This window comes from Homalodisca vitripennis, chromosome 6 (genome assembly GCF_021130785.1).
Source record: "Homalodisca vitripennis isolate AUS2020 chromosome 6, UT_GWSS_2.1, whole genome shotgun sequence".
In the NCBI taxonomy this organism is placed as follows: domain Eukaryota; kingdom Metazoa; phylum Arthropoda; class Insecta; order Hemiptera; family Cicadellidae; genus Homalodisca; species Homalodisca vitripennis.
This window is the reverse complement of record NC_060212.1, coordinates 95,239,858-95,267,532: the sequence shown is the minus strand read 5'-3', so window position 1 is coordinate 95,267,532 and position 27,675 is coordinate 95,239,858. Positions and strand designations below refer to the sequence as shown.

Below are 27,675 nucleotides of genomic sequence, written 5' to 3'. Positions count from 1 at the left end.
AGCAATAGTTTTGATTTGGACTATCGGCTGCACTTTGGTAAAGAGATATTTGCAGTTTAAATTTCCATTCATAATAATTCTCGAATGAGACACACCAACACCATTTGTAAACCGAAGGCCTACTAAGTAGTTAGCGCTTTCGCTACGGACAACCAGTGTATCTACCTTTTATGTGTTATACAATAAAGTTCAAACCCGTTTTAAAACTAAATTAGTAATCTGTATTAGGTTGTTTGATTAAATGTAACAGTAGACGTTTCTACTAATACTAATGGTTTTTTAGATGAAATTCGTAAAGTAAAGGACGCTCGCCAGTAATACAATTTTATGACTAACTTGAATGAAGTTGTGTAATCCGCGGATAGGGTACGTCGACAAAACAATTAAGTCGTTTTCTTAAAATATTAGTTCCAACAAAGACCCTTTGGAGATTCATATCCCTTGATAACCTGGGCTTTGTGCCCCGGTCTTTCATTTCGCAGTTTGTGAGTCCGGAAGGGTGGATGGTGACGGGGGTTGATGGGGGGGGGGGGGGGGGGTGAAGGGGGGCGAACAATACCTTGCCTACAGCTGTAACGCTCTGCACTCCCATTCAAAGGTCACGCTGTATAACATTCCTTTTTAACGTTGTCCCGCTGTTGTGTTGGGAGGTTAATATTTGTTTCTATTAACGTTTTGCGTTCTCCCCGATCTTTTTATTCGTATAAATAGACAACTCTAGAGGAACGGGGTTATCTTTACTATTACTTCTATATAAAAATCCTTATTTTGTTTTTGTTCTTTGCCTGTCTTAGTGGTTTGTTAAATTTGATCTCGCGCTTAAATGAATACCTCAGACTATCGTGTACCCCGATTGTTTGATTTTAAGGGTACTCCCACGGATAAAAATTGAAAAAAGCATTCTGAAGTAATGTTGTATGCAACATTGTGAATCCTATATACATTTCTAACTATATTTGGACATTTAACGTAAAAAAGATTTAGGGTTTTCGCTATGATTATTGAAAAGTTAAACAATTGAAATAAAAAATGCCCGGAAATAATCCGTCTTTGTGAACGTGTTAAAAACGTATATACAGCACAACTTACTTACTTTTACTTAATTTAATCCATATTTTCAATTTGCTTATATTTATAGTATTTACAGTAAAGAGTAAGTTTGACAGTAAAACACTTCTTATTTCTACCGTTTCTGCAGCCTCTGTAAGAAATATCGGTGTAAGAAATATCCAGATAAGAAAAGTGTCAGTATAAATATACTTATAACTGTACTTTCTAGCAAATATTAAGTATGCTTGGTCAGTAATGTAATGCAGATATCGAAGACAAAGTCACTGTATAACTTTTGACTATAAAGTTTTGATTGTTTTATATCCCATATAGCTGACCGACAGAAATAGGCTTTTCAGATCTGCTTATGTAGGTATATCTTCTTGATATGGGCAGCAAAGGAAACTCTCAAATGTGTCACTACTAATATTTTAGATCGGAAGTAAATCACAATGACCTAAAGTAGACGCTTTGTGACTTGTGTATCATATCGCATATTTTCTCGATCGTGGCAACAAGGCGAACTCAACATGGCGTCTGAAATAATATACTCTCGAACCAGAAGTGCTGACACAAGTGTAAAGCTGAAAAGCTAATTGCATTGCGTGTGAAGCAATGGATGTAAATGACTGGAAGTAGTTGTACATATTTTCTCGATCGTGGCAACAAGGCGAACTCAACATGGCGTCTGAAATAATATACTCTCGAACCAGAAGTGCTGACACAAGTGTAAAGCTGAAAAGCTAATTGCATTGCGTGTGAAGCAATGGATGTAAATGACTGGAAGTAGTTGTACATATTTTCTCGATCGTGGCATCAAGGCGAACTCAACATGGCGTCTGAAATAATATACTCTCGAACCAGAAGTACTGACACAAGTGTAAAGCTGAAAAGCTAATTGCATTGCGTGTGAAGCAATGGATGTAAATGACTGGAAGTAGTTGTACATATTTTCTCGATCGTGGCAACAAGGCGAACTCAACATGGCGTCTGAAATAATATACTCTCGAACCAGAAGTGCTGACACAAGTGTAAAGCTGAAAAGCTAATTGCATTGCGTGTGAAGCAATGGATGTAAATGACTGGAAGTAGTTGTACATATTTTCTCGATCGTGGCAACAAGGCGAACTCAACATGGCGTCTGAAATAATATACTCTCGAACCAGAAGTGCTGACACAAGTGTAAAGCTGAAAAGCTAATTGCATTGCGTGTGAAGCAATGGATGTAAATGACTGGAAGTAGTTGTACATATTTTCTCGATCGTGGCAACAAGGCGAACTCAACATGGCGTCTGAAATAATATACTCTCGAACCAGAAGTGCTGACACAAGTGTAAAGCTGAAAAGCTAATTGCATTGCGTGTGAAGCAATGGATGTAAATGACTGGAAGTAGTTGTACATATTTTCTCGATCGTGGCATCAAGGCGAACTCAACATGGCGTCTGAAATAATATACTCTCGAACCAGAAGTACTGACACAAGTGTAAAGCTGAAAAGCTAATTGCATTGCGTGTGAAGCAATGGATGTAAATGACTGGAAGTAGTTGTACATATTTTCTCGATCGTGGCAACAAGGCGAACTCAACATGGCGTCTGAAATAATATATACTCTCGAACCAGAAGTGCTGACACAAGTGTAAAGCTGAAAAGCTAATTGCATTGCGTGTGAAGCAATGGATGTAAATGACTGGAAGTAGTTGTACATATTTTCTCGATCGTGGCAACAAGGCGAACTCAACATGGCGTCTGAAATAATATACTCTCGAACCAGAAGTGCTGACACAAGTGTAAAGCTGAAAAGCTAATTGCGTTGCGTGCGAAGCAATGGATGTAAATGACTGGAAGTAGTTGTACATATTTTCTCGATCGTGGCAACAAGGCGAACTCAACATGGCGTCTGAAATAATATACTCTCGAACCAGAAGTGCTGACACAAGTGTAAAGCTGAAAAGCTAATTGCGTTGCGTGCGAAGCAATGGATGTAAATGACTGGAAGTAGTTGTACATATTTTTTTCAATTTGATATTATTTTTAGAGAAAACGTATTTTCGTTATTAAAAAAATATATTTGCTTAAAACATATTTTTTGTTAGTGCTCTCTGAAACCGTGGAATCGAACGATACAATATTTAGATACCTCGTTAATTCAAGAAACGATGTCTTATCAATCATGTATTTATAATTTCGCGTTAAGAAACGTGTCGTTGAATTATACATGGTTTATTGTAAAAAACGCAGAATTCCTATCAGATTGATTTGATACATACTTTACCATTATTATAAACTTAATGCGCTATTTGAAGACAGTGGAGTAGACATAATGTAAGTGCGAGTACTACTACAATATTGAAGGCGGTTCTAAAAGGGAGCACTCCCTTCTGTCACAGCTCCCGTCTCCCAGTTATTAACGTAGTGTAGTAATGAAGTCTGGCGGGGAGCGAGGTTATATTGTGGGGCAAGTGCAGGGCAAGGTAAGGTAGGAGGTATAGAAGCGCACACACTGGAGTACGCGGTATTGATCTTGTGTGTGCGTTAGTACGAGCCTGTCCTCGGTCGTCAGGTCGGCACCGCCTATCTCCTTCACACATCGTCATCGTCACAGCCTCTCGCCTTCACAGTTTTACTCACCGCTCCGTCGTTGAAAAGTTTGGAAATCTTGTTGGGATCTCATTTGAATATTATTTTTCTACAAACAATCTGAAGTCAAAGTTAAAAGTCAAATTTTTTGCCGTGGACAATATAACAATTATGTGGCAAAAGTCTTACAGGATAAATCTATAATTCCGGTATGTGAACCTATTCGTTCACAATACTACATTGATGTGTACCGCTCACTCGCCAATTCTCTCCACCGCCAACGCCAGTGTCAATCTTCTAAATTGGAGGTCTCCCAACTATAATACCAACACTCGTCGAAACTGTAGAATGGTTTAGATGCTAAAAAGCGCTTCAAACGAGGTTTTTAACGCCTTGGGCGTTTGTTAATTTTTCATGGAATCGACAATCTGTTGATGAAACGGACACCTACTTGCGAGGGTAGGTGTTCATGAACCACCGTTCTGTATCGCCCAGCACTGTAGTTGTCTCTGCTTCTCGTTTCATATTCATGTACGTAATTCGGGGCACATTTTGACTTACAGAATAAAACTGCCTCCAAGATATAGAGACTTGGCAGAATCAACAGCTGAAAGCCTCCTGGCTGAGCGTTAGCGAAGCGTTTTGAGGGAATTGATAAATTTGTATTACTTTCTGTCTGTCTCGAAGACAGCTTATCCTAGCAATTCAATAGAGGCAAGGCAGTGTTCTATGTTGGTGCACGACACTCTATGGGATTTGGCTGAGCATTAGTGAAGGTCTTTGCATCAGTCATGGGTTTCCATGATGGCAACAAGAAAATCGCAGAATAAATGAATTTTTCCATCAAGCGGAGTACAATCTTATGACATTTTAACGTGATATAGTAACGTATGTAGATTCAAATTTGATATTTTTCGTACAACCTCAGTGACACGTGATGTGGCGTGCCCCTACCTTGTTTATTGGTTGAGTTGTAAAACCTGTAATTCTGAAATCCCACTCTGAGGTCATACATGTAGTGAATGTGAAACGAAGACGGCCTCTCAGTGTTAAGTGTCAATACGTAATCTTTTTTGGCTTGAAACGTTCATGGAGAGAGGTCGTGTGAAATTGGACGGGGCCTAGGATTGTTGATAGTAGAGGAAAGATAGTTACAGGAAGGTAGTTAATAATCACAATAATGGAACCTTGTATTTATCCAATCCTCAACTTTTTGGTAGTGGTCAGGGGGGAGGGGTAGATGAGTTGCCACAACACGTAGGCCTACTGTTTTTTCAGATCTGATGGTTAACTTCTTCCACCATTTCAAGTTCACAAGGTTGCATCAGACGACCCTCGACTATTTTATGAAATATACGATTAATAAGACCCTCAAATATCAAAGATACCGTGTCCTTGATCATAACTTCATCTCATACGAACCGTTGAACACAAGGATTACACTTGCCATCTTTGTGTCAATGAAACATGCGCTGTTGCCTCTCCCTGGTTTACGATATCCGCATTGTATAGCACAATTCTCTGCTGTAAGATACAACCGATATTGGAGAGAGCTGCAGACAAAGTCTTCAATAACATGTGCGTTATAACGGTAACGGTGCGTTTTAACCTTTGATTGTATTAGTTATACAGGAGATATATCGTTCATACAGACATGGTGCGGTGAGGTCCGGGGTATTATTTCAGTTAGTTCTGAGGTTCGACGCTAGGGCTGCTACCTGACCTCTCACTCTACAGATGGCAGTCCGAGCGCTAACTTTAGCAGTGCCTCAATTTGTAGCATTGGATGAGTTATCTCTTGCGTAACCAATACAATAAAATGTTTGGAAGCCTTCAACGGACATGCGTGTTATCTCAATTATGCTAAGTTTTGCTCTCCGATCCCCAGGCTCCATCTCACTGGAATTAAAGTCTAACATAGATAAAACCGAGAAGAATCAATTGATTTTGTGCAAAAAACATCCTATTTATATTTACCCTTAGATGGTAACTAAGCTACGGATTGTACAAAGATCAGAGTAAGTTGTGGTAGTAGCTCTACTTTAGACTGTGTCACACGGTTTTTGTAAATATTAACCCTCCAAGCGTCCATCATCAATATTTTTGACGACTCGGAATTTCACTAAACGTCATCATCAAAGATTTAGATGATAAACATTCATGTCGTCAAACTCATTTTGCCGACGCTAAATACTAATCAAATCGCATAAGAAACATCTACATCATTTTCATCAGCTGTTTCCAGCGAAGTGCATTTGCATTGTTTGTTGTTGCTCAGATACGAACGTGTGAATTTCGCCGTTTACAATCTATTTTGTCCTTGTTTTAATTTCAATTAGTTTTTATGTAGTTAATAATGGTTAAAATGATATTGCATGTAAATATTGTTTAATATGTTTTTCACTTTCACTATTTTGACTTTCCTCTATGTACGCCAATATCATGAATTGCTAAAAATACAGCAATATATTTTTATATGTTCGTGGCAAAATGTGCTACAAGTAGGTTATTCTAAACGTATTGCTACTATATTTAGTATAATACAAAAAGTAAGAACATTGTTGTCAGTGTTAATAACAGTAGCGAGTAGAAAACATGTCAAATGCATACTTATTCATAACATTTAAAAAGAAATTACTTATATAAACAGTTCAACATTATACGTTTTTGTCATCAGGACAAAATTTCCTACATTTTGGCTATCCTGAATTTTGAATATATGTAATATTTGAAATACATGTGCATACTTTATAACAAATTTTGTTTAACTTTGTTTTAATTTCTCAACTAAGAATTTGTCTTTTCTAACTTCATAGTTACATAGTGAGAAAACACAGTTCTTTGCAAAACAAAGTGATATATAACACTTTACATTTAAGTTACTATTTAGATTTATTATAAATTTTTCAAGGACAGTCTGCAAAATTTCATAAAACGGGTATACATTTTACAAAATATGATGGACGCTGGGAATGTTAAATAATAAGTAAGGCATGATTCCAGTTCTAAATTTATTGGTTCGTAAATTTAAATTCACTGATAAGGACATCCAGTGGTTTTACTGAAGTTACAAAGAAAACAAATCAGGGTAGAGGGAAGGAGAGGTTCCGTCTAATTGAGTGTAGAGTCACATCTCTGCAGGGAGTTGTTACCAGGTGCTCTCACAGCTGTCCTGCTTCAGCAAGTTTAAATGACTACAAGGGCAAGGGCAAGGGAGAATGTTGTGGCCATCAGCCAGGCCGGAAGGGTCGGAGCCGCCAAAGTTGGCTGTCGCCATTTCAACCCCCATATTCCCCCTTCCTCCCACATTCACTGCCCCCCCCCCCCCTTCGAAACAGTGTCTGAATAGCGCGGCAGAAGTGTCGGAAATTTATTAGCGCCAGACAATCCGGAAACGTAATTTTAAAACTTTTTAAATGATTAAGGCCGTTTGTTATAGCTCCCCCTGATGTATTCACATTGTTTGGTTTCAGGCAAAAGAATCGTTTTTAGGTTTGAATGCTCTCGTTTATTTGCACTGGAATCGTACAAAACAATGTCGCTTGAAATTGTTATATTCACAACCCGATTTTGACGTGCGCGCCTTACTGCCGTAAACCTGTCAAAACAGAATTTGTCTGTCTGTCTCCACGATGTTTCGAAAACAAACCGATCTAAAGGTTGAAACTTTGCCTGTAAAGGCAATAACCGAATTCTATGATGCGCATGTCACTGAATGTGATTTGGCTGAGCGTTAGTAAAACATTTCACATTGGTCTTATGGTTAAACATGGCGTAATGAGAAAATAGCAAAATAAATAATTTTTTCATAAACTTAATGTAATCATATGAGATTTTAAATTGTGACATACATATGGCCTAACAACCCCAACACACACAACTTGATGTCTAGCATAGACTAAAATGAAAAGTGACTTATCATCCGAATGGTGGGTTTGAAGTATTCAATACTGGCTAAGAAAATCTCAGAAACTACTCAACCAAATGTCACGGAATTTAACTTAGGCATTCAGGTTACCCCAGTGATGGCACTAAGAATCGGTTTATTCAGTTATTTCAGGCTTCTAAAACACTGACCATTGAAGTCAGATTGGTAAAAATCTAGAAGTGGTTCGTCAGGTTGTTGTTTCATCTAATAAAATTATCTCTATTTGTATTAGACTCCGAAATGTTGTACGTACAAAACCAACGCAGCGTATCGCAGTGTAGTGGGTACTGCGGTTATCTCGAGATAACCGAATCAAACAACGTCGAGCGTGACTACTGCTTGGATGGGTGACCGCTGATCGATCCTGTCCTTGAAAGCAGCCCGCCTGCCCTGCCGTTGGTGGTGGTTCAGCAGTCACCATTGAGCCGTGGTCCCTAGAGGGCTTCTTAGCCATAACTTCGTCTGTTAAAATAAGACATTCTCTTTTTTTCACTTTTTTACTGCCATTTTGCTGCCAGTAGTGAAGTACAGTCCCAGGGCGATACGTACATCACTTGATGATAGCGTCGACCTCTCACAATGGGTGCTAATTCTGTGTCGGCCGGTCTGTCACGACCGTTGGCTTAGGGTGTCGCTGGAGTACATTATTACATCTGCTGTGGTTGGGGGAGGGGGGGGGAGATGACCAAGCAGTCGCACGTTTCATAGCGAGCCACGGCGAATCGAATGGGACAATGGGTGCTATTGGAAACGGTTCCAGAGTTCCCGCGCGGTCATCACCGTCTGGAGCCCGACTGGAACTGGAACGCTGGAGAACTGGATACGCTACCGATCGTGATATGGCTGCATCGTATTTCCGATATAGGTGATTTGAACGCTTATGAACCAACATGACTGACGGAAGAGTCTGCAAACTTTCACTCTTTTGATTCCATGGATGTATGTGGAACTTGATTTGATACGTACATTCCAGTAATTTTGGAGTTTAGTTTTGGCAATAATTTAATGGCTGCTACTGTGGGAAGACCTACTATTGTGCACCTGGTGATACAATGAGAACACCTCATCATTTTGATGACACTGGATGGCTGCTGGGTAAATCAGACAGATCTCTTTTGTAGTCTAGGTGTCTCTTATGTCGAAACGATGCAAAGAGATTAGATTTTGAGTCTTCGTCGTCGACTTCTTTTGCTTCTCTTCAGATTCCATCGGTCGAGTCTGTGACAGTGTAAGATTTCAGACGCTGCACTAAGGTGAAATTCTTCAGTATGTTTGAATCCAATTTGATAGATAGGTGCGGTGAGAAGTCAAAGACAATATGTCGTTAAGGACGTATTTATTCTTTTTCAAAGTCATACATAACTCAAAATGCGATTTGTTTTCGTCTAAAATGCTCAAATTTACGTAACTTTAGTAATATTTTGTATTATAATATTGCCAGTTGTGGTTCTTACATCTACGTGTGTTTTGACCTTCTAAAATGCATAAATGACGATATTATACTAGTGAAAGTTAGCTCACTGAAAATCAAGTTGGCCCTTATAAAGAATAACTCAACCTCCAATCATCGATATCGGGAATCAGCAACTCCCCTTATCCATTGTTAAAAGGGAATGAAAAAGAAAACTGAAGTTTTGAAGAGAAATCTCTAACTGCTCTCAACAACTTGATGCAAATTAAAAGTTTTGTAATACGTGTTTAATAACTGCTCGGGGAAAGTACATGTAGAACTATTGACTTTTTAAATCTTAATGTAGACATTACTAAGAATTAAAGCAATCTTACAGTTTTGTCCCCAATTATAATTGCTATAATAGGAATAACTTTACTACGTATTTGATTTTGTGAGACGTAGTATAGGATTTAGTAGCATCAGTAGATGAGATAGGAACAGACATATTCGTGAAGGAAACAGGATTTTCCGGGCGTTTGTCATTGGTCACTGATAAAAAAAACAGTATCACTAGATTTCTAGATCTAAACACTGATCTCTTCTTCAGGTAAATAAGTGACCTAACACATAAATTCAAACTAGGTTAAAATAAATAAACCGTATTAGAGCGCTGTGACACGCCTGTCAAGAATCACAACCACCATGTTGTGTGTCATCTTCACTAACTCTAAAACATGCACTTAATAAAAAAAAAAAAAAAAACGCTAATCATTAAAACTCAACTTTAGAATGCAGATCACAATAGATCTGCACTCACCAGCCAACTTCATCTGCACCTATGACCGAAGTCGTAGTTAGTGCAGATCGTAAAGGTCAGATTGCGGATCTAGAAACGTAAAGGTACTGATGTTTTGTATCAGTGTTTCCTTTACAATCCTTCTATCGCCAAAAACAAACTTGAAACAAAGAAGACATTATCGTGTTGCAAGGCACAGACGCCGGCTGTTGGACGTCTACAGTGACAAGCTGGTAACAGGATTATTAACAGGTTCCCTGAAGGTATCAGGAATCTAGCAGTTGGACACGATTCTAACCTGGATCGTGATATTATGTTCTGTCGTAAACAGTTCATTCTGTTATCACTTTGTATGGAGTCCTAAAAATATTTTACGGCTGCAACTCTCAAATGTTCGTAGGTATTCACGTTTAATCATAAATATTATTATTCAATTCCTACTATTAGCTCGCAAAATTTCTTTGCTTGTATATCGTCATAACACAAAAGTACATTGCTTAAATTGAACAACTTTTCATCACTCGAACGAGCTGGAGTTTTGCATATAAATTCAAATCCCGTGACATGTTATTTAAACAATAAACAACTGTTGTAATTGAGTTTTTGTTTGTGCATGGTTTATTCTTCTTGTAATACTGGTCGCAACAATACTTACTTTATCTAAATATACAGTAAATATATTAGTTGAACAGAAAGTAGGACATTTTAACACTAACACATATCCAAGCGCTTTTTAGTTTTATTTCGGTATGTGTATGAATTATTCAGACAAACCTAGTTTGTAATTATGTGTTAGGTTTGTTATTTGCCTGAGAAGAGATCAGATTGCAGATCTCGAAACTTAGTGTTACTGATTTTTTGTTACACTGAACGATGGCAAATGTCCGGAAAACCTGTTTTCTTCAAAATCCTTCCATCGGCAAAAATAAACTTCAAACAAAGAATTCAGACGTTAATGATAAAATCCTTAATCATTGTTGTGATTCTTTATTGAAATATTTCAAAATTATACACTATAAAAATAAAAAAGCGTTTTGATGCGTATTAACTATATCTTAAAATGAGACATCTCAGGTAACGATAAAGATAAGGACTTAAAGCTGCATGAGGTTTAACATTATTCTTTGATGGGTGGGAGAGGGGGCGTTAGGTCATTGTACTTTAGCCCCGGCTCTTTGGGAGAGGGACTTTTTACATCCTATCGTTTTGCGTCCGTTTGGACAATGATGATAATTTATGAGATTATATAGTAAAGTTTATGAGATAATTCTTGGTAGAAAGGGTCTAGAGACTTGAAACTTCGTATATAGCTTCCTGTTGGTCCAAGGAAGAGGCATGTTAATTTTAGGCTCAAGAGGTTAAAGGGAAGTTGAAACTTGCTACATAGATTCCTTTTGGTTCAAGAAAGTAGGGCTCTTGGTCAAACCATCAAAGGGCAGCTGTCCGTCTGTGCGAAAACAGTTGATATAGAAAAGTCCTAGACTTGAAACTGGGCACATAACGTCTTGTTGGTCCAAGGAAGAACGACTTTAATGTTCTGATCACAAGGTAAAAGGCAAGTCTGTCCGTTTGTGTGATTTGAATCGATTTATTATTTAGTATACAGGGTGGTTGACCTACAGTGAACGAGTCCAATGCACATTTCTTTCATATCAATGAAATGAGATGAAACCAATTACGCAATAAAGTAACATACTAGGATACTACGACTTCCGGTCGGGTGTAAAAGTTGTTTATGTATCCTGGAGTCGTGTCTTACAACGGCCGGACGTCGAATTTACGCCGTTAATAAAAATGGGCAATAAACCGAGGAGTAGAGGCACGAGTCGGTGTTAAATCGTAGACCCTGACTGGAAGTATAATGCACCTGGAGTTGATATCGAGCTGTTTATATGTGAGGACATCACCACGAGATCAGCTGATACGGTGACAATCAGACTTACGGAATCGTGGTGAAGCTGGAGCGGTGGTCATGAATGGAACATATTTCGGACTGAAACAAAAGAAATGTTGTTTCACACCAATTTAAATAATGAAAGGTGCGAATTTCTAAGATATCTCTTGTTTTTCTGGGTTTAGACAGTGTCATCAGCCAATGGCGTAGTGTATCGGGTATAATGGTTATCGCAAGATAACCGGATCAAGCAACGTCGAGTGTGGCTGCTGCTTGTATGGGTGACCGCTGAGCGATCCTGTCCTTGCAAGCAGCCCGCCTGCCCGGCCGTTGGTGGTGGTTGGGAAGTCACCTTTAAGCCGTTGCGTTGGTCCCCAGACTAAGTGTTAGAGAGGGCTTATTAGCCCTGTCTTTGCCAGGTAAAATAAGACTACTTTACTTTACTTTTATTAAATGTGTGTCCCAATTTTTAGATACATTATGTTTTACTTAACATTCATTGGAGATAATAGGAGCTGATCATTGAACCTTGTGGGACTCCACAGTATAGTTTTACTGGGCATCCAGAGTTTATCTTATCTCTTTGAGATGATATCTTTCAGTTCTATTGAAAAGAATCGTAAATAACACAACGATAACTGGTTATCGAGTTGTAAGCGTTTTAATTTAAACCTTCAATTCGGTTTCTTTCAAATAAAGAACACTTTAGATCTGACTGTACAAGCGTTATCTAAAGCGGAGATCTGTATGTGACTGTACTGAAAGTGGTTCCGTGCTGTGTTGTGTACGCGGAAACGACGATTTAATCACAACTTCCGGTCCTACAATTGAACATCTACTCAAACAACGATTGTGCCGCTGAAGTAATTTATTCAGCGTCGTGTAAGTGTGATTGGACAAATTGTGGTGTTGTGTGGTATCTGCGGCGGTACCGCGGTTCTGTGTTGTGTCGTACCGCACGATGGGATCTGCCGGATACCGTCGTCTTGTCTGTCTGTCTGTCTTTCTACCCGGCGGGTAGAGCGCTTCTAATCCCCGTCTGACGCACTGCAGGCCCCACTCTGCAAACATTGACCAAGCATCCTCCCAATTTCTCAGAACTCAGATTAAGCCTCTTGAACTGGTAACATAATTTCAGAAATGAAGCAATCGTTGGCCTCATAAATATAAAAACGTGTAAGTTGTGAAAGTTTAAAAAAATACATTACTATATAGTAAAACATATTTTTATAAACATAAATTTTTTATAACATGTAAATGCCAATAACATAAAACTACATGGATCTAAAATTGGTGTGTAAAGTTTTGTATGTATTGACAAACTAAAATTAATAATAATTAATTGCGGATTAAAAGTGTACTAAACTCGTACTGACTATAAGATTTTCATTTCAATTAAGGAACAAACTAGTATTACTATTGCTATCTTAATACATACGGTAGCCCCATATTCAGTACATATATGGATACGAATATGATTAATGGATGGTTTTAATGGACACGTTACATAGGAGTTATGTTCTAACGGACTTCTAGAATGTTACATGGATCACTTTAAAGGAAAGTACACTGTTTGTCTGGTCGCTCGAAATCTCGAGAACGAACTTACCTATAGAATTCAAATATTGAATGAAACTTAATTTCAATACAGGCAACATCGAGTTCGATGATGGTGCGTGTCATACTAAGGCATCTAGCTCAGCGTTAGTGGACATGTTTATATTGGTCTTATGGGTAACCATGATGGCAATGAAAAATAATAGCAGATAATAAATTTGTAAACAAAATGAGTACGATCAGATGATGGTTGCACATGTAGCCTAATTAAATGAACTAGACACATGTCATTTTGCATGCAACCTCAGCGAAGATGTGATGTGAATTAATGGTTTCATGTTCTATAGGAATGAATATTTAACGACTAACTGTTTTTAGTATAATACAGTAGCCTATAGCATTTAATATATGAATATAATTTTAAGGGAGTTTCATTTTACACAAAATTTAGTATTTGGTTATTATTTTAAGGAATTTTCGTATTACATATAATTGAATATTTGCTTGCTATCTTAAGGGGTGTTTACATTAAAAGTAATTGAATATTTGTTTGTTTACTTAAGGGGTTTCATGTTACATACGATTGAATATTTGCTTGTTACCTTAAGGGGTTTTCAAGTTACACGTAATTGAATATTTGATTGTTATCTTAAGAGGTTTTTAAGTTGAAGTAGTTTAATATTTGATTGTTATTTTAAGCAGTTTTCATGTTACATATAATTGAATATTTTATTATTATTTTAAGGAGTTTTCATTTTACTTATAATTGAATATTTGATTATTATCTTAATGGGTTTTCAAGTTACACATATTTGTATATTTGATTTGATTTTTATCTTAAGGGAGTTTCCAATAATATTATTGAATGTTCGATTGTTATCTTAAGGGAGTTTCATGTAACATACGATTGAATATTTGCTTGTTATCTTAAGGGGTTTTAAGTTGTAATAATTGAATATTTGGTTGTTATCTTTACAGGCTTTATATCACGTACAATTCAATATTTGGTTGGTAATTGTAAGGATCAATGTTAATATGGCTCTAGGGATAAAACAACTGAGCCAAAACAGTTCCGGTGAATTGTTGACTAGAATTGTTACATTGTCACTGTAATGCCGTCAACTATTCATCGATAATGAATTGCTGCCACCCCTCCCCTCACCCTTCACCCTCCTGCTAAGGGACGATATATATTTCACGCCGGAGTGCTCGTTATTTCCGATAATCTAGTTATCTCCACAGTCTACAAAATATGTTGTCAAATCATTGTTATTTGCATACACATTGATTGGTCGATGGAGTGTGTTTTCCAGATTATCCATAGCTGATACCATCGGTCTGTTTTGTTAACGATTTTGGAATTTACAGTTCAGAATTTGACGTATGTTCGGCCAATTTTATCAAAACAGCGTTTTTTAGAGAACGATTTTTATTTTATTCTCTGAAGACTTGAATTACCACTTCAGAAATGCTGTTCCTATCTTGCCAGATAATTCGAATTTCCGAACGAAATTAAATTATTTCTGAAGAACACATTTATTTCAAAACTACTAATATAGTAGTTATGATGACCCGAATTAATAAGAAGAATTTAGTTTTCTTAACAAAAATTCTATTTAAAGTACGAAACTGTCGTCGTTTCCTAAAAATGGGTTAACAATTTGATAATTTTCTTGACAATCCATCTCGGATATAAACTATGAACGTACTCCCAGATTAAATAATTGATTTAAGACAAATGTTTGATATTGTTAATTATTTTAATAGTACTATCTAAATTTGTGGGGGAGAATATATGAGGTGTAACGATTTTGGAATATCTTTCACGTTAATAAACTTTTCGTACGAGTAAAAATATAACCGACAGATTTACACTTTACTTCGAAACAACAAATTCGTGACGTTTAAGTGAAGAAATATATACATATACGTAGTATGCTACATAGCATAATAACATGATATTGTAATTATTAAACTTACTGTTAGCATACAGTGTACAGTCACAAAGAAGTCAAATGAACATATATAATGTATTAGATATTTTTTTACGAAAGATGTGAAATTTTCAACCTGATTGAGGATTTTATATCATATACGTACCATTCTCTTTCTTTTTTATTTCTAACCAGTAAATATTTAATGATTGTATAATATTAAGTTATAGCTTTCTTTTAATTGAACCTAGTGGGAAATTCATAAATTTAGGTACGTATGAGGATTTGTCTATATTATATATATAATTTTAAAATTGTTTTAGGGTTTGCAAAAATATGTTTTCATGCTTTTCCTTGTTGCGCGGTCATGAACTATACGACCTACTGCGCTCAATAATTCCCACAACCACAAGACGACAGATACAATATTTGTATCATCTCTGTAGCAATTACTGTTACGGCCAGGAAAGTGTAACACGGACAGAGCCCATGTGTTCTCCCACGCCACAATGATGCATCATTACGACTCGTGCATCGTGCAGTGGTCGCCGCAGATTGCCATAGATCTGCACTAATGATCCGTCCAAGATTATGCCTCGCTCCAGTAACGCCGTCTGGCGGCGATATGATGAAGCATGACCGAGACAGAATCACGTCGGCCCTCTACGTTTATCACGAATACTGATTTCCTCTCGAGGAAATTGAGCAGTTAATTTTTGGAACCTTTTAGTTCTCGAGAGAAATATTTTTCATAAATGCTGAAATGTGTGAAGGTTATTAGGAAAATTTAGTCACATTGAAAATGGGCTATTGTAATGATTTAGGTCGGATTTTAACATCACATGGTAGTTGTGGATGTTCCCTTTTGGCGAATAGCTGCGAGCGGTACTTTTTGGGAAAAGATGATTTGAAAAGTTTTTTCGTTTTCGAGTTTTTAGTGTATTTTCTTATGTATGGTCTTTGAATTTAGAATATGGTTACAATAAACTGAAAGCATGCTTCTCGGGATACAAAGATATTAGGGAATGTTTAGTTTTATCAAACTAAGAAACCTACCAGGGCCGTACTTAGCTTTGGTGGGCCCCGGATGATATATTTCGCCGGCCCCGTTATGTCTCGGTCCCCCTGAAGGCATGGTACCCGCTAAAACCGGTCTTAGTACGTACCTGAAACTTATCATAGTGTTTAAGAGGAATTAGATGGTGGTGATTATTATGGTTAGATGGTTAATGCAATCCAGCATCAAAGTACGAACGTCTCAGCAAGCACTGTTATCCGATTGGAGTGGATTTTAGACAAATATTATCAACTGATAACAAATGAAATCGGGTAAACGAGCTAGCGATAAATCTTGTTTTATCGATGACCTAGATCCACTTTCTGAGAAATCGAATGTTGGCACTGTCAATATACTCTGACAAGATAACTGTTGCATTACCAATCTTTAGTTCTAGAACGTAGTTTATAATGATCGTAATAAAATTCTCATCTGGAATACTCCATTTCTTACTAGAAAACATAAAAAAACAATGTTAAGCCTAATGCGGTTTTATGATATTATAACGTTGACAGATGCCTTATTTTAAAAGATATAATTAGTAGTCATCCAACTGTTTTTTCGTTATTTCGAAAGTTTTCAAAGTAATTTCGAAAAAAAAACTCGAACTCAGTTGTAATTTATCGTTTAAATATTAAAATTGTATAAACCAAAAATATACTCAAAAGCGTTTGGATGCATATTAATAATATCTTTTAAATGAGAAATTTTCCATAAAGGTGTGGGTGTAAAATTACGTTACGTTAAAAATTGTTAGTATGGGTGGGAGAGGGAAAACTGAAAGTAGTTTTACCACTATCAAGTCTAAGAACAGATCATTTTCAGTATATATAGTGTGGAATCGATATAATAGTGAAGTAAGTATATTATTACTTAAGAGTTCTTCTCATGTAAATGAATGTCTCCTATACTTTTGAGTTCTTGTGTTTACATGGGCGTATGTAAGAGGAATAGCTCAGAGAGCTCAATGCCCTCCCCTAAATTTTGAATGCCAAACAATAAAACTGCATCTACTGCATTTTTTAGACTAAAATACATGTATATGGTGTGAAAGCACAATAATTTCCCGGCGGAAGATTCTCTAAGTCCTATTTTTGGAGGTTATTTTATACTTTCTAAACAACCCGGTGTGTCAGCCTCCACCCAAAATATTTTTATATACATCCTGCTTTGTGTTTTTGGTTAACTTAAAACTTAATTGTTTCATTAATTGATAGTATATACTTATTCAAAGATATGATTCTTTAATCACAAAAGAATGTTATCTCAAGTTTCCTACAAAACAGGGTTTTGCAATTTACCCGCTCAATGGAACTGAATAAAAGACGAATGAAGAATTAAATAGTCTCGTTGTTTGTAGAGCGGAACAGAATACCTAATTTAGATCACAGCTGTGGTTTTATTGCATTTTCGCGGAATCAAGTGTAACGTCACAATTAATTAATAGTTTCATCGCTGAAGAGCCGCTAAATAAATCAGTTTGTAACGTTTCACCGCTGTCGTTTGATCGAAGTGATTTTCCGGGAACACAGATTAATTGGTTATAAAACTAAGAGAGATCGTACGTAGAGTTTATAACATTTTTAAAGATTATTAATTCAGAGTTTATAATATTGTTTAGACATTATCAATTCAAAGTTTATATTATTTTAAAGATTATCAATTTAGAGTTTATAATATTTTAAAGATTATCCATTGCAGTGTAATCAAAGTAAAGGCGTCGCGTCATTTATTTAACCAATAAGTTGGCCAACCTGCTTTTACTCTCAGAAGCGCAGTGTTAAACTTTATGCTCCTTTATGAATTTATTTTCAGTCGTTAAAGTATGGGAGATATCTCGTTTTTAATAAATCATTAAATCGCATCCAAACAGTTTTTTAGTTTGTTTCAACATTTTTATATCATATTCATAAAAAGGCCTCATATTTTCTTGCTCTTTATCGTTTAAATATTAAAAAGAATACACAAAAATAAAACTAAAAAGAGTTTGTATGCGTATTAATTAAACTATGGCATATCTCATGACGCATATAGTCGTTTCTCCACAGACGAGAGGAGTAAAATGTTGACGATCCTCTAACTCTGATTTGTAATGAATTTTTAGGGTTGACAAGAGATATCCTGTAGTCTGCAGCTTCAAGGGGGATTTTCCACAAATCGCTGGGCGCTGTAGAAAACCTGTCTCATGGTCCACGTTTATATTATATTTATATTGGTGTAGAGTAAAGTTGTTATCTTTTCCCGATTTCCTCACAGCATTTATCGGTGATCACCTAGGAACTAATCCACCTATAGGTTGTTTACAATAATGTCTACTCTTGCTCACTCTGTCTAAGAAACGGAGACAACCCTAATAGATGTTCAACTAGATGAACCGTACATTTTCCGTCTTCGCAATTTGTTCATAACACACACGTAATTGGGTTTTCATCACCTAGGAACTAATCCACCTATAGGTGGTTTACAATAATGTCTACTCTTGCTCACTCTGTCTAAGAAACGGAGACAACCCTAATAGATGTTCAACTAGATGAACCGTACATTTTCCGTCTTCGCAATTTGTTCATAACACACACGTAATTGGGTTTTCCGGAATTTCCTATTTTGAAAAATCCCAAACCATGAAAGGTGAATAAAATTATATTTTACCAGTATGCACATACAGAATTCGATTTTAATATTTGCCTATGCTCGAAATTGTTGAGTGTGTCCAATATGTAGGCCTTTTTTGAGCAGCAATAGAAAAGGGGGAGACAAACTCGAATGATCGTTACTAAGGTTGTGTATCCTAATTGATATGCCTCTGGAAAGAAGATCGGCTCGACTCAAGTTACTACCACGTCGGTAGATGGCGAAGTTTGACCAAGTTTGATGTGGGTTTAATTAACCTCCAGGTTGGTCCCCCTTCCCCCTTCCCCCCTCACACCACCCAGTTTCCCCACCTCGTGTGAGATAAGGCGCAACTTTTCGCCGACCTGTTCTCTTTTAATTAAAACGCTAATGGACTTTAACTTCCCCATTGTCTTCAACTTTTTCTCTTTCTACTCCCCGGGCTCAGGCCTTCCGCGACCTTCTGTTGTTTTTAAGAATCTTTTTCGTATTTTACGGTTTTAAATCTTTTAATTTTGAGGCAACAGTGAGAGCACTCTCGATAATCTTAGAACATTGAGTTTACCTGATTTCGTGACGGAATGTTTGTGTTAGCCTATGTTTCGTTTTGGATAGCCTATGACCTTTTGGAAACACGGTTTCATGAAATTTTATTTGCATTTATTTAAGTTGTTAATCGCGGTTTTGGCACCGTGGAGATTAAAATGTTTCCTCTTTACACCATGATCGTTGTCAGATTTAACCAAGTACACTTTTAAGAGCTGCATATACGGGTGGTCATCTCGATTAAAAGCTCATAAAGAAATGCTGAACCCCTAGCACTCTTACGCCTATATTTTTAATTGTGGGACTATGGGAAATATGTCGTTTTATAGTTACTGGCATCCAAATATTTTATTAAAAAAGAATTTGCATTGGTAAACCAGAAAAATCTTAAACTTTTTGTACTTCATCGTTTGAATATACAAAAGGAATCTTATATAAAAACACAGAAAACTGAAAAGCTTTTAGATGCGTCTTTAAATTAATTATCTATAAGCTAAAAGATCTTCAGAACGACCTCTGTCGTAATTCTACTACCAAATATAATGGTATAAAAGTGTTTAAAGTTCACCGTTGTTTTAAGTTAAAAAACAAGATCGTATCAGCACGTGCTCAAAATGGGCTCTTAAGGGTTTAAATACATTGAAAGAATAACTAATATTGAATGATAACAACTTTTTGTACTTCATCGTTTGAATATTCAAAAGGAATCTTAAGTAAGTACACAGAATACTAAAAAGCTTTTAGATACGTCTTTAAATTAATTATCTATGAACTAAAAGATATTCAGAACGACCTCTCGTAATTGTACTACCAAATATAATGATATAAAAGTGTTTGAAGTTGACAGTTGTTTTGAGTTAAAAAAGTAAGGTCATATCAGCACATGTTTATAGCCGACTCTTAAGAGTGTAAATGCATTGAAAGATAACACATTTCTCATAGTATAGGTAAGATTGACGAAGATGTACAAAATTAAGAGTGACGCATCGTGACTGGTTGTGTAATGAAGGTAATTTTTTAAACAAAATTGCAATATTTTCTCAAACGTGCCGTTCCATATGCAAAACGGCTTCAATCAAGGAACGCGAATGGTAAGTGAGTTATTTCTGCCATCAATCATTTCTTGAGGCATTCGCATTTATGAAATCGTCAATGCTCCCCAAGACTGTCGCCTGGTATTGATTGTAATTGACGGACGGGCAAAGTGAGGCATTAGGTGGGGTACTATTACGTTCTTATAAAATAAATGTAATCAAAATAAATCCTTACCGTAATGGTATATCAATATTCGTTAAAGATGGTAAGTAGTTATATTATTAACTTTGTGCTTAATTTATGAACAAACACTCCAATAAATGAGAAATTTTAATTTTTGTTTCAAAAATTAAAATTAAAAAACAAAAATATAAAAACAAAAATTTCTAATTTATTGGAGTGCCTGTTCATAAATTAAGCATTTGGTTTCCAATAATAAGAAGCTGGTAAGATGTATCAACTTTGTGTTTTAGGAAATGGTTAATCGTCTATATTCCATCGCTCTTCTTAATCTAGAAATATTTGAGTCGTATTAATAGCTACTAAGCTCAACTGTTTTCCGTGCATATGTTTATTGAAAACGTATAAAAGTTCTCGTTTGTTGAAAATACATTGATTTATATCTGACGTATTTATTTGTTTATATACAACACTGCAGGGTTTATATTCAACAGAGAACGCCTGCAGACCACAGAGATGCAATATGGCAGCAGAGGCGCGCTGCGGGCTTTGCGTCTACCATTAATCCAGGCGTTGGCTGCTCCTGAGGGAACCATTGTGTGTAACTGCGTGTGTAACCGCTCATGTAATAACGCGCCAACAGCACACATGATGGCATCATGGCCTCATCATATTGTTGGCAACTGGTCTACTTGTCACGGTTATTTTAACGTACTTAAAACAATCACAATTCGAAGGCATTGTAGAAATTTTGATTCTCTTTAAAGTATAACATAATATCTAAGTTTATTTATTTCTAACTTCTTATAATAGTAATCGTACTATGAGCTCAATCACATTAGTTGAGTTTAAAATCAAGAAATACTCTAAATTGAAACTATGCACTGCAATATAACACTAACACAGTAAAGAAAACGAACGATGCACTGCAATATAACATTAACACAGTAAATAAAACGAACTACGAACTGCAATATAACACTAACACAGTAAAGAAAACGAAATATGCACTGCAATATAACATTAACACAGTAAAGAAAACGAAATATGCACTGCAATATAACATTAACACAGTAAATAAAACTAACCATGCACTGCAATATAACATTAACACAGTAAATAAAACGAACTATGCACTGCAATATAACATTAACACAGTACATAAAACGAACTATGCACTGCAATATAACATTAACACAGTACATAAAACGAACTATGCACTGCAATATAACATTAACACATTAAAGAAAAACGAACTATGCACTGCAATATACTCGTAACATTAACATAGTAAAGAAAACGAACTATGCACTGCAATATAACATTAACATAGTAAAGAAAACGAAATATGCACTGCAATATAACATTAACACAGTAAACAAAACGAAATATGCACTGCAATATAACATTAAAACAGTAAATAAATGTAACTATCCACTGCAATATAATATTAACACAGGAAAGACAACGAATGATGCATTGTAATATAACATCAACACAGTAAATAAAACGAACTATGCACTGCAATATAACATTAACATAGTAAAGAAAACGAACTATGCACTGCAATATAACATTAACACAGTAAAGAAAACGAAATATGCACTGCAATATAACATTAACACATTAAAGAAAACGAAATATGCACTGCAATATAACATTAACACAGTAAATAAAACGAACTATGCACTGCAATATAACATTAACATAGTAAAGAAAACGAACTATGCACTGCAATATAACATTAACACAGTAAAGAAAACGAAATATGCACTGCAATATAACATTAACACAGTAAAGAAAACGAAATATGCACTGCAATATAACATTAAAACAGTAAATAAATGTAACTATCCACTGCAATATAATATTAACACAGGAAAGACAACGAATGATGCATTGCAATATAACATCAACACAGTAAAGAAAATGAACTTTGCACTGCAATATAACATTAAAACAGTATAGAAAACGAACTGTGCACTGCAATATAACATCATTACGAAAATAAAACGAACTGTGCACTGCAATATAACATCATTACGAAAATAAAACGAACTATGTACTGCAATATAACATTAACACAGCGAAGAAAACGAACTCATAAAAATTTTCTTCGTATAAGTGACAACTTAACTCCCATTTGCGTTGTTTAACTCCGAAATGAAGCATTTGTGACCAATAATAGAAAAAATACTTCCTTTTTACATTTATACTTTTAGCTTGCAAACCCTGTGTATATCGGAATGACGAGACGAAAAAATACACAGCTGCAATAACGATAATACCAGCTGCAGATAGATATATTTATCTGTTCTTGTTGTTTGAAGTAATCAATACTTTTCATTATTCAGTCAAGCTAAAATTTCGAATACAAACTAAAATCCCGTGACACGTTATTACACAACAAATTGGAGCATACATTACTCGAACTCTGCCCCACTGCATTCTAAAGTTGAAGAAATCTCCATAACAAAAGCATCGGTGAATAAAGAGTCTGAATTTTAGTCACGTGTTCAAAATAAACTCTGTGGTTTTACAAACGTATTCATCACCACAGTGGTTTTATTAATAATTTGTTTATCGCGAATACCATTGTTTATTAACTGTAGTGTTCTGTTTGAAAGTATAGTACACGGGAGCAGCTTGTAAATGAACCAAAAGAGAGGAAGCGTCACAGTTGAATAACAGTGAAATACGCGTATTAACCGAATCGCTAGAGGAACGCGAATTTCGATTAAATGCTTACTCATATTAGTGATGCAAGAGACTCTTAACTATTTTAACTAGGCAGTAATTGATCAAAAAATTCGTATATTACAAATTTAAACTTCAAATTTGCTCCCAAGTGGTCTGGTTTCAGAAACACGGGTTAATTAATAAAGTTACAGAATCTGTAAGGAATTCGAATTTAATAAAGTGTTCTCGTGTGGAAGCGATTTCCACTAGTGCAAGGTTTATAGCGACAAACTTAGTTGAGAATCAATTCGCAAATGTACTATCAGTGAACTACTCGTACTTGCTTTTTGTTGTGAACTCACCGCGGACACGTGCACGCCACAGCCAGGAGAGAAGGGTTGCGCGTGGGCTTCTCTTTGTCGGACTGACTGCTCTCTCACATTTGTGCATCTAATTACTTCAACAACACTCGTTCTTTACTTGCACGTGCTGCTGAATATTTGATTTCTCAGTAGGAGAATACCGAGTTGGAAGCGATGACGTGACAGTTTTGGACAACGTTTTTACTTACTTATACTTTACTTGATTGTCGTACTGACACATAATTGTGTATGACAAAGTCAAAGTACAAATATCTATAAACTAATCTTGTTTTACATAAAACAATATCGTACATCTTAAACTTAACACGTTTTAAAATTCTCAAAATATCTACAACATTTTAACCCTTTCAGGACCAGACAGTTTTTAGTTTAGCTACCAAGGAATGCCTGGGCAATTTTGTCAAAAATGTACTATCTTAGGGAAAACATTCATATCTCTGTTATTTTTCGGCCAAATTTGGTGTACCTTTTTTGAATTGTTTATAAAACCTATATTTTGACATACAAAATTAAAACAACAACATCAAATAAAATTTAAAAGTCAAATATAAAATCGAAGTTATAGACCACACAGGACGAAATAAAGCAACAAAAGAATTTCTACAACGACAAAAACATAATAATTTCTAAATCCCAAGCTAGTGTCAAAGAACTCCCCAACCGAGTACAATTCCCCCTCTGATCAAGAACTCTTTCAGTTGACTTCTAAATCTTGTTTCTATGATTTAGTTTTTTTATATTTCGGGGCAATCAAGAGAACCTCGCTCCAGCATTGTGCCAGCTAAAGCTGAACGATGAGGCGTCTGCTGTAAATTAATGCCAGCTCTAGTGTTGTGCTCATGGATCGTATTACCTGTTGATGCATTTTTGATTTTGAATTTGGAAAAAAAAACAATGGTTTCATAAATGTATAAAGCAAGAAATGTCATACTTAAATCTGAAAATACGTTTCTACATGAACTTCTTCTCCTGAATCCAGCTTTAAACCGAATCGCGCGTTTCTGAAGCACAAACACTCTTTTCGACAGTTGCTTACAGGAACAGAAACCAAAAGTCTAAACTCAGCCATGAATACTTAGCCCTTAAGCATTTTTTTTTTTTTAACTTTGGAGGACGTCATTTCTTGGAGATATACTTAATGATGTTTAATTGCATGTTACGTATGCAAATCTGCACACTGTAGTGTGATTAAAATAAACACTTTTGCACTCATTGGTTGTATAAATAAATTGATTAAGTATAAAAGTATATTTATCTTTGTATTTGTGTAATTCCATTACTTTACATATACGTGTGTTACCGTATGCCGTATTACTTAATTTACATATAAGTATAAAGTTCGTAAAATATTATTTGTACTAATAAATCTGTTTCTTTGTTTCATGCTATCAGGATTGAGGTGTAAGTATAATATCAGAGTTCTGTTGTCTAAATAACTGACTCAGTGTGGTCTTGTATTATACAGGTGTTCTATCATTGTCAAATGTGGGCACGTGTGTATAAAACCTTAAAATGTATGAGCATGTGTCAATGTTAATGTTTACGTAGACAAGTTGTACTGTGAATACATTTTTCACAATTTGTGTCGGACTGTAAGGGGATTATGAGTTATAATAACGTTGCAGTCACTGATTACAACGATAAGCTAATGCGAGTTATATTTAATTAAATTACACTGTATTACGTCTCTCTTAATGGAGATAAAAGTTAATTAACTAATAGGAAGGCATTCAGGAGACTCAGGCAGTCAGCTCACTTATTAGTATATTAGTAGAAAACTATTATATACGCTGCAGGCTAATCTCAAGTAATGAATTGTTCAGCAGGTTGGTCCTTGTACGTAATCATGTATGCATACTGGTGTTAACGTTTGATACCATAATTTAATTCCTTATTTTAAAGGTTTAGGTGGTGGGATCGATTGGATATGGAAAACGTTTATATGTATTCCATTTATAGCCCTGATAGCATCCATAAATAAAGAAAAAGTAGAATTTTATATCTTTCCGCGTGAAATTATGGACATGTCAAGTAGGAAGTCAGGAATGGTTGTAATTAAGGCCAAATAAAAACAGAGAGTGACATGTTAATAAATTAACTAATTTATACCTTAAAAATTTATATTTCTTTTGTTAAATATCATTAAACATTTTGTTTTAATATTTTTCGTAACAAATTTAATATGTAAGGGACGTATCACTCCTTGAAGAAATAGAAAATACATGTACAAATTGTAAAAAAGTCACTTTTATCTCAAGCAATTTTTATTCTGGCCTGTTTAAAAAATTGGGTAATTTTCATAATTTAAATGACTATAATTTGACGTGGTATGGTAAAAAATCCAAAATTGGTTTAAATTTCTCTGGATTTATGGAAGTATTATTATAAAGGATTTTTAATTTAACTTAAAACATATGTTCCAAATTCCTAAATAGATTAAATTAGTGTTTAATATTCCGTTAAATAGTTTCACATTCTTGAACATTTTCTTCGAAGTAGTTTCACAAGTCCTTTCAATGTTCTGACACTCAAATGTTCTGACTTGTTATAGTCCTAAGGAAACGGAATGTTATTCTTATTGGTGTTTTTATTATTGTTTATATTCCTATTGCTATCCTCTTCCTATTGCGTATCCTTTAACAAGTACTGTTTTTATTTTCATTGCCTTCTACATTGGTGGTCATCCACATTCGCGTTAAATACGTCTAAACCTGCTTCTCCGTACCTTTTTTATACATTGTAGTGAGTTGTGTACTGCTATGATATAAAACCTGGTATTTCACCTCAAAGGTTCCTAAACGTTTTTACGGTAGCATATTTTGTTGATTTGAGTATCAGAAAGAAAAATTGTGAAATTGTCACTCGACCCACGTTCCACAAGCTGTGAGAAATTTTCAATATTTCAACCGCAATAAATAACTCGAAAATTCAATTTGGCCGTGGGTAAGGTCGGAGAGCGAGTCAGGATGACTGATGCCCCTGACTCAGGGATCGGTTGGAAGTGTTGGGGGGGGGGGGGGCGGTCACCCCTCAGTAGTTGAGCCCAGTAATGAATATATATGTGACCAGCTTGCGGTGCTTGTGGGGAGATACCTTACCCACCACTGTTGGGGGGGGGGAGGGGGTCAACCTTATCGTCATGGAGACTCTTGTATGTTGAATTGGGCAGTTGGTACATACGATACATTACGTTTGTTGCGTGGAGCAGTAGATACTGTTTGTTACGTTGATGTGTTTTACCAACAGGTTTCTCATGAAGCCGTATCTCTTAATATTTAAGGTGGATAAATAAATTAACGAGATAACGCTGTACATTTGATCAGAAGTAGTTTTGTTCAATGGCAGAGCGTTGCGTGGTGCCCTCCATTAGTAAATTGATGAGATTACTGAGATTATCTTCGCGGCTATTGCCATTACGAAATCCCATCGTGAAAGGTATTTGATGTTTCATAATTATTAAAACTTATCCGAAATATCATGACCTTTACTATAGGGGGTAATTTAATACTTTTGTGGGATAAACACAATTGCATTTAGCCACTTCAAAATTGTTTTTGCAAAATATTTTTGCGCTCAGAATGTTTTTTATGTATACACCCAGCCTTGCTATCGAATGACCTAACAAAATCAAAATTTGTCACTATTTGCCAATGGCACAGTGTAGCAGGTACAACGGTTATCGCAAGATAACCGGATCAAGCAACGTCGAGCGTGGCTGCTGCTTGGATGGTGACTGCTGAGCGATCCTGTCCTTGCAAGCAGCTCGCCTGCCTGGCCGTTGGTGGTGGTTTGGAAGTCTCCTTTAAGCCGTTAGTCCCCAGGATATGTGTTAATGAGGGCTTTTTAGCCTTAACTTCGCCTGGTAAAATAAGACATCTTTACTTTACTTTAACTTTAATTTAGTTGTTTTTTTTTTTTCAAATTCAGTAATTGATTGAAGAATAGTTTTACATCAATTATTGTTTTATTTTATAAAATGATTTAAATTGGTCAATTTTAATAGAATAAGATTGTTTCGGACATTTGCCATCGTTCAGTGAAAAAAATCAGTAACA

General features: G+C 35.8%; 1 protein-coding gene across 1 annotated transcript in view; it reads left to right on the top strand.

The window, feature by feature from the left end:
- LOC124364561 (neural-cadherin-like) overlaps positions 1 to 27,675 on the top strand; it is a 326,135-nt gene that overhangs the window by 244,508 nt on the left and 53,952 nt on the right. Inside the window, 1 exon segment of the mRNA XM_046820118.1 lies at positions 25,013 to 25,021. Coding sequence (XP_046676074.1) covers positions 25,013 to 25,021 — 9 coding nt within the window.